This window comes from Notothenia rossii (assembly GCF_949606895.1).
Source record: "Notothenia rossii genome assembly, chromosome: 3".
Lineage (NCBI taxonomy): Eukaryota > Metazoa > Chordata > Actinopteri > Perciformes > Nototheniidae > Notothenia > Notothenia rossii.
The window spans coordinates 48,061,453-48,069,694 of NC_136901.1; the positions used below are offsets into that span (position 1 = coordinate 48,061,453).

An 8,242-nucleotide genomic window follows, 5' to 3' on the forward strand; every position below is an offset into this window, starting at 1 on the left:
ATATATATACATATGTTTGTATATATATTAGGGCCGGGACTTTAACGCGTTAATTAAGATTAATTAATTACACAAATATTTACGCGTTAAAAAAAATGTACGCATTTTAATCGCACTTATTTTCGCACCGCGGAACGTTTCTCATTGGATGAGTTTCAGGGGTACTGATTATACTGGAGCACCAACTAACGTTCATTACTTCAGACAACAACAAACCACAGTGAACAATATTCAAACGTGAACGAAGAAGCTGATGAGACCGCTTTGGTTGGCCCCGTGAATGGGACATTTTGTTTTAAAAAACGGGGACGGATGGAAGCGTCAATAAGAGCACGGTTGTTTGCAAATTATGCAAAAAGGAATTTGCATATCACCGCAGCACATCAAGCCTCAAGTATCACCTCAATGCAAAACATATAGCAGCTAGCGTGGAAGTTAGCCCGACTCGGAGTACAAGGACCCACACCAAATTCGCGTTGATCAAACAGTGGCCTATGCAACAGAGAGATTTTATTTTTCATCAGGATATTGGAAGAATAGGAGGGATTGAGGTCAATCACTGGCACTTTTTTATTTTATTTTAAATGGTACACTTTATGTTGAACTATTTATTACGTTGTTGGTGCAACTGGCACTTTATGTTGAACTGTTTATTGTTTTGGCCAAGGTTATTGAGAGAGTTGGAATGAAATGTATTAGATTTTTTAAATCAACTGTTGGTAAATCAACAAAGTCTGTTATGGCCTCTGAAGCAACAGAGAGATGTTTTCTAATAGTCAGGGTTTCCAATGTTCTGAATGTACTTGAAAGTATTGTGTTTTACTTAAAAAACAAAGTGTTATAGTTTACAGAAGGTCTACCTACCTATAGGCTACCTGAATCTCTGAAATGTACTATATTCCTAAATATGCTATTGCTACACTTTATGGCAAAAATTGCACTTTTCTGTTGGTCTTGGTTAAGTACCATCTTGAAAAAAATAAACAATGTTTTGTTGCTTAAGCTTATGTATTCAGTCATTATTCAATGGTATACTAAAATCCATGTGAAAAAAAATTGCTTCTCACTGTTCTCAGGTCAAATATTTATATGCGATTAAAAATGTGATTAATTGCGATTAATTAATTACAAAGCCTGTAATTAATTAGATTAATTTTTTTAATCGAGTCCCAGCCCTAATATATATATATATATACAGGGTGTCCGCGCGGTAGTAAAAGGTAGTAAAAGGTAGTAAAAAGAATCTACCCAAATTAAGGCCCTTGAAAGGTAGTAAAAGGTAACAAACGCAATTTGACTTGGTAGTAATTTTTTTAAAACTCTGCCTCAATATATAATGAGTTTCCATTGTTTGCTTATTATTTGTGTCTGCATGTTTGAATTTCATCTAGCCTACGTAGTTTAAAAATATATACGGTGCTAACAGGACCTGAGTGAGGCGTAGTTGATAGCAATGACGTAGAGGTAACCTGTGTGGACTTCATAGCCTATCAGCGACGCTTACAACATTTTCCGCCTTTTTCCAACAATTGACGTTAGCAGAGCCGCCTTTTGCCACAGTTGCAGTCTACTTTTTCTGATGTTAGCAAATTCGAGCAAATTTAGTGTGAAATGGGGAAGTGCAAGTTTTCGCAATTATGGGTTGATGACCCCTTATATAAAGACTGGCTTAAACCCGTCATAGGAAATGACCGTGAAGCATTTTGCAGTGTCTGCAAAAAAACTATAAATGTTACCTGGAACGGCATTACTGCTATCAAGTCCCACAGTGGATCGGCTATACACCAGCAGCGGCTTCGGGTGAGGGGGGGACAGCTGCCGATTTCGTTGTTTTGCGATGCTAGCAGCAGCACCACACAGATCGCGGCAGATCATGCCAACTTATCAGCAACAGTCGCACCACCTCGGCAGCAAACCAGTGCCACCAGCACCACCACGGCTGCGATAGCCAAACAGCAGACGTTACCGCCACAAACATCAGCCCTCAGGGCTGAGGTTCTCTGGTGCCTGAACACAGCAGCTAACCATCATTCATTCAATTCGAATGAGGGCATTGGGGAATTGTTCGAAAACATGTTCACTGACTCCGACATAGCCAAAAGTTTTGTTTGTGGCAAAGATAAGACATCGTATATCCTTGGATTTGGCATTGCTCCACATTTTAAGAAGCTTCTTATAAATAGCATCAATGCTTCTGGGCCATATGTTGTCATGTTTGACGAGTCTCTGAACCAGTCCGCCAAGAAGAAGCAAATGGATATTCACGTTCGGTTCTGGAGAGATGACCGCGTGACGTCTTCATATTTTGGGTCACAGTTTCTTGGACATGCAAGGGCTGAAGACTTGCTGCAAAGCATTAAAGTGAGTTGATATTTTCTTGTTTGTTCTTTCTTATTGTCGTTATATGCCCATTTGAAAATGTTTATGTCATAGTTAGCCTAAGCTTTAGCCTACACGACGTGTGTGTCGGGTGTGTTTTGTGACCCTGCAAGGCGATATCAGTCGCTTTGCGCTCAATGCTATTTTGAGAAAATCCACGGTAAACAAACATCCGGGTTAAAATGTTGAATTTCATGTTTTCGCATAATTTGACAGTATACAGTCTACATATCATTTCATATCGTGGACAAATCACGGAAAAACATACGTTTTGACTGTTAAGCCCGGTGAAGATGCAACACATTAGCAGTCATACCATTTGTCAACGCCGCTTAAAAAGGTGATTTTCTCCTCTTCTAGCATTATCATGACAGGAGAACCATGCCACTTTGGATACAGTTATCTTAACGATTGTTCTAGCAATAGCCTCAATATACATATCGTTGGAAAGCTTAGTTTATGGCCGTTCATATGAGAACAATAACTTAGTTTTGTACATTTTACCAAAGCGACTGGTTTCGCCTTGCAGGGTCACATTTTGATGAAGGATTTGGTTAATATTTCTGAAAGATGCATACTGGTACTACAAAGGGGGAAACACGTTTGACTTATACTTACTGGCACTGTATTTACTGTCTATCTATTGTCTATTTTATGAATAACCAAAAACCACAGGACAGATTAAAATTTTCAATGAACTTTGTTTTTTGTGACAATTCACAGGAATGTGTTGCACAACTCAACTTGAGACACCTGCTGTCTGTCAGTATGGATGGCCCAAATGTCAACTTCAAGCTGCTGAAGCTCCTTCAGAACGAACATTCAGAGCTTCATGGGGATGCACAACTCATCAGTGTTGGCAGTTGTGGCTTGCACACCCTCCACAATGCCATGAAGGCAGGATTCGCAACATGGCAGGTAGACAAACTGTTGCGAGCTATGCACTACATCTTCCACAATGTTCCTGCCCGTAGAGAAGATTACACCGCCACCACAGGATCTTCTACCTTTCCCCGATCTTTCTGTGGCCACAGATGGGTGGAAAATGTCCCTGTGGCTGAGAGAGCTGTCGACATTTGGCCTGTGCTTTTAACATATGTTGATGCTGTTCAGAAGAAAAAGGTGACAAACCCAAACACGGCGTCATATGATATCATTTTGGCAGCACGGGATGATAATTTGATAATTCCAAAGCTCCAGTTCTTCTTGTCAGTTGCACGAAGCTTCAACCCCTTCCTGACCAAATATCAGACCGACGAGCCTGTGCTGCCCTTTTTTGCTAAAGATCTGAAAGAACTCCTGATGGTAAGAAATGTAATTCCTGTAGAGTAACTGTCTTTATTTGAATGTGATTAAACTGTATCAGTTGACAGGTGTGACTTGATTGCTAACAGTTTTTGTTGTTCTTTTAAGGCTTTACTGCGGCGATTTGTTAAAAGGGAACTTATACAGGACCGAAGCCCACTGCAACTTATCACAATCCAGGTGTCTGAGGAGAAGAACTGGGTGGCTCTGAAAAATGTGGACATCGGCCTGGGTGCTGAATCTGCCATCAAGGTAATTACTGCAGATACTTTCAATGTCATACATGAAATGTGCTGTCGGCACAAATAAATAGTTACTTCGAACTATTAGGGTAGAAAATGAATGAGTAACATTGGGCATTATTTAACCACCTCTGTGGTAAGCAATATAGCTATCGTAATTGTGTGGTTGTTAATGGTTATCTTTCAAACTTCAGTGGTCTTCACCACCAGGCCTTTGGCATTGAGGCTTAAACTGAACCACAGCCATGAGGATATACCAAACCTCTTTCTCACTCTGGTTAAATTGTTAGGATTGTTTTAAATGTGTAACTTGTCATAGTTTAATTTCCAATCATAGCAGTGAATGTTTATGCATCCCAGTGTTTCCCCTAGGTTTACAGCCTTGGCAGGGTGCTGCTCGGGTACCTCGAATTTTTTTTCCGGGGCACCCGAATTCTTTTTATCCTCTGGAGCAGTGAGAGGAGCTGTGGATTATTGTTATTGATATCGTACAGTAACAAAGTATTTGTACATTAAAAAGTAATACAGTACAGTGTTACACTGTACTTTATTACTTTAATTCAAACTGTATTCCCTTCTTATCATGTAGCCTACACTTCTTCCTTTCATCGATACATTTAAATCACCTGACTACAGCATATAACATACCTGCTGCAACCCTTTGCTGCTGCTGCTTCTCTCTGCCTCATCCTCTATTGCTGGAGGCAGCTCCACCTCATCTGATCTCTGATATGAAAGCAATCGTGTTATGATCATATTGAGCTATTGGTGTGAGTCCAACATTAAACAAGCAGTCTGCTTGTCATACATTGCTGACGATACAGTTTAAGTGGAAATTTGTTGAGTCACTGCCGCTAAATGCCGGTAGCATCAAGCTAGCAAATCATGCATTAGCCTCACATCAACAGGTGTAGACAGAACATCCAATTATCCTGAGCTAATTTACTGAATAAACCAACTCACATCTGTCTTTTTTTCCACCCAACTCATTAGACTATTCTTCTGCTGGCGTTTCATTGTTGTTTTCTGTCAAATTCAATACTGTAGTTCAAAACCGCGGTACCTGCTCACCATCTGTGAGCTATTTTTAGAATGCGCACGCTACGTTCGTTGTCGCGTTCGCGCGCGTCCACCTGGCCAGGCTGTTTGTGTCCTTCTCCCGTGACGATAACGGCTTGCTAAACGAATTTGAAACTGGGGGGGGGACACAAACGGGCAGAAAGCTGAGCTGTTGTTCTCCTTCTTTCCTCCGCTCTTGTCTCTGATTGTGAGTGTGTGCATTCGCGTGTGTGTGTGTGGGGGGGGGGAGCGGAGGGAGAATGTGAATACGCAAGGCAGTGGACACTGAAACATGCACATTGGATAAATAACATAGGCGTTTCGTTTATTTAATAAAAGAGCACATGTTCAATGTGAAACGTGACCGTAGATAGATTACTTCAGTTGCAATTTGGTGCTATATATATATATTTTTTTAAATAATAAAAAAATAAAATGTAAATAAAAAACAAAACAAAAAAAAACACCTTGAATTTCAGGCAGGGCGTGGGGCTCCGTTGGCAGGGCGCAGCGCCCCGCCAAGACAATGGTAGGGGAAACACTGGCATCCTGAACTCATCCTGAACTATACTCACATATCCCATCACTCCCCCACCCACCCACCCACACACACAAACACACCCACACCCACACCCACACACACACACACACACACACACACACACACACACACACACACACACACACACACACACACACACACACACACACACACACACACACACACACACACACACACACACACACACACACCCAGAGAGCAGACAACCAACATCTTTTCCCCACAGGTTTTACACAAGTATCTCTATATATGTGACAAATAAATATCCTTGTATGAACATTAATGTTCTCTATTTGTTAGGCCCTTCAGAGCAAACCAGGAGGCAAGATAGGGGAGCTCTCTCTGCTAACCTTCAGGAAAGAATGTTTGCAGTGCCTTGTTAAGGTTGTCATGAAATTGCAAGACAAATCCCCCCTAAAGGTTCCAATGGTTAGGCACATTGCATGCCTTGATCCCACACAAATCCACCAAGAACCGGAGTGGTGCATCAAGCAAATGAAGAGTGTAGTGCAGACATTCCTTCAGGGAAAGAGATTGACAGGTGGCATTCCAGCTGGTAAGAAAAAATACAGTATGTCTAGGGACAGGGAAGGTCATTCAAATGAAGGCCATGTTCTAAGGGTGTTCTACTTTGAAATGTACTTAAATGTCATTAATGATTATGTTTTTGTCAATATTGTAGGTGATGTTATCATTCAACAGTTCGAATCGTTGACCTCTGTGGAAGGACGGGATGAACGTTTCCTGGCTTTCAAGCCACTGAAGGACCGCCTTGATGTGTTCTTCTACACAACCCTCAGCAGGCCTTACCCTGACTTGCTGCAGTTTTGCCAGAGTCTCCTCCTTCTTTCCCATGGCCAAGCCACTGTGGAAAGAGGATTTTCAGTGAACAAAGAGGTGGAGACATGCAATCTCCATGACCGCACACTGGAATCACTGAGACTAGTTTGTGACAGGATCAACAGTTGTGGTGGTGTTTTGAAAGTGCCCCTCACAAAGGAGCTCCTTGCCTCTGCCTCATCAGCTAGATCCCAGTACAGACTGTACCTTGACAGTGAAAAGAAAAAGAGAGAGAGTGCTGCCCATGCTCTGAGGAGGAAGGCAGTGGAGGAGGAGCTTCTGGACCTCAGAAGACAGGAAGAGGTACTTCGCCGTCTTTGTCACTCACTGGAAAAGGACGCGGACAAGTTGGCCGAGCAGGCTGAGGGAAAGGCTGGGTCCAAAATGGCTGAACTGATAATCAAGTCCAATACCCTTCGCAGAAGGCAGAAAGAAAAAAAAGAAGAGCTCTGCAAATTGGAGAAAATAATTGAAGATAAGTCCTCACAACTGAGACTTCTGTGACTGTACACCCCTCACAGTTATTGTTTTAAATGTTTCTCTTAGATACAATGTAGATTGCAACAACTGCACACAGGCACACCCACAGACGAATGCAGGCACACGCACACACAAACACACACACACGTACACCCCTACAGTTATTGTTTTAAATGATTCACTTAGATACAATGTAGATTGCAACAACAACAACATCCATACAAAGGCGCACCCACAGACATGTGCATACATGCACTCCTCACACACGTTATTGTGTTTAAATATGGTGAATGTTATATTGAAGCAGATCTTTGAAAGATGTAGTCCTCAGAGCATATTGTTCATTAAAGTTATTTATTTGATTGATTTTCAATTTTTTTCATTAATACGCATTATTAATACGCACCAGTAACTGCTTAAGTGTGTGTGTGTGTGTGTGTGTGTGTGTGTGTGTGTGTGTGTGTGTGTGTGTGTGTGTGTGTGTGTGTGTGTGTGTGTGTGTGTGTGTGTGTGTGTGTGTGTGTGTGTGTGTGTGTGTGTGTGTGTGTGTGTGTGTGTGTGTGTGTGTGTGTGAGAATGCGTGTTTGTGAGAGAATGCGTGTTTGTGAGTAAGTGTGTGTGATGTGACACTTTATTATTAATATTTATGGTTGTTAAGTGATATGTGTTTAAGAAGTGTCAAGGTTATTACTCACTTTATTAGGGCTAAGGGTCAACTCAACACTACAAAAAAAAACACAATTGACAATGACAATACTTAATGATCACAATTAAACATTAGTGTACCTGATATGTATGACGGGTGTGACAGTGTCACACTAATACCTTATAATTAGTAGTCCAAAAAGGGCTGCTGCTTGATGTCGTGTTGGTAGTAAAAAATATTGTGGAGGTAGTAAAAAAGGTAGTAAAAGGTAGTAAATTCATCTCTATGAATCCTGCAGATACCCTGATATATATATATCAGTTTCATCGACCCAAAGACGTCAAGGTTCTCATCGAAGGAACAGAGGTCCTCAGCGGCTTGCCCTCGGTTTGCGACAGCTTTTGCCATGCTCTTCGGGCTCATATACGCACTGAACTTAAGATATCCGAAATAACTGCAATCCACTTTTGAAGTTGTGCAAAAAGTTCTGATGGAGTTTGAGGGGAAAAAGATGAGCCCAAAAGTGAATAGACTGAGAACCCAGCTGTTCATCCCAGAGTAGACACTTTGTTGCACTCACTCACAGTTACCATTGTTACATGGTAAGGTTTCTAAAACCAAGGTTTTATAATAATTATGCACTATAAAACATTTGCAAAAAAGTGTTGTGTTCAGAAGTTGCACTTACAGTATGACCGATTTTCACTGTAGAAGCATGTCTAATCATTT

The 8,242-nt window shown here is 41.3% G+C and overlaps 1 protein-coding gene across 1 annotated transcript; it reads left to right on the top strand.

The window, feature by feature from the left end:
• The first annotated feature begins 1,185 nt into the window (after window positions 1-1,185).
• Window positions 1,186-7,663, top strand: LOC307031679 (uncharacterized protein). Its single transcript, XM_079668972.1, has 4 exons — window positions 1,186-2,361; window positions 3,103-3,684; window positions 3,793-3,936; window positions 6,230-7,663. Exons 1-4 carry the CDS (start codon window positions 1,612-1,614, stop codon window positions 6,260-6,262), a joined length of 1,509 nt encoding a protein of 502 aa, XP_079525098.1. The 5' UTR covers window positions 1,186-1,611; the 3' UTR covers window positions 6,263-7,663.
• Window positions 7,664-8,242: the final 579 nt, after the last annotated feature.

Coding starts and splice junctions, on each gene's coding strand:
- LOC307031679 (XM_079668972.1), top strand. CDS start 1,612: ATGGGGAAGTGCAAGTTTTCGCAATTATGGGTTGATGACCCCTTATAT. Junction 2,362..3,102: donor ACTTGCTGCAAAGCATTAAA/GTGAGTTGATAT, acceptor GACAATTCACAG/GAATGTGTTGCACAACTCAA. Junction 3,937..6,229: donor GTGCTGAATCTGCCATCAAG/GTAATTACTGCA, acceptor TCAATATTGTAG/GTGATGTTATCATTCAACAG.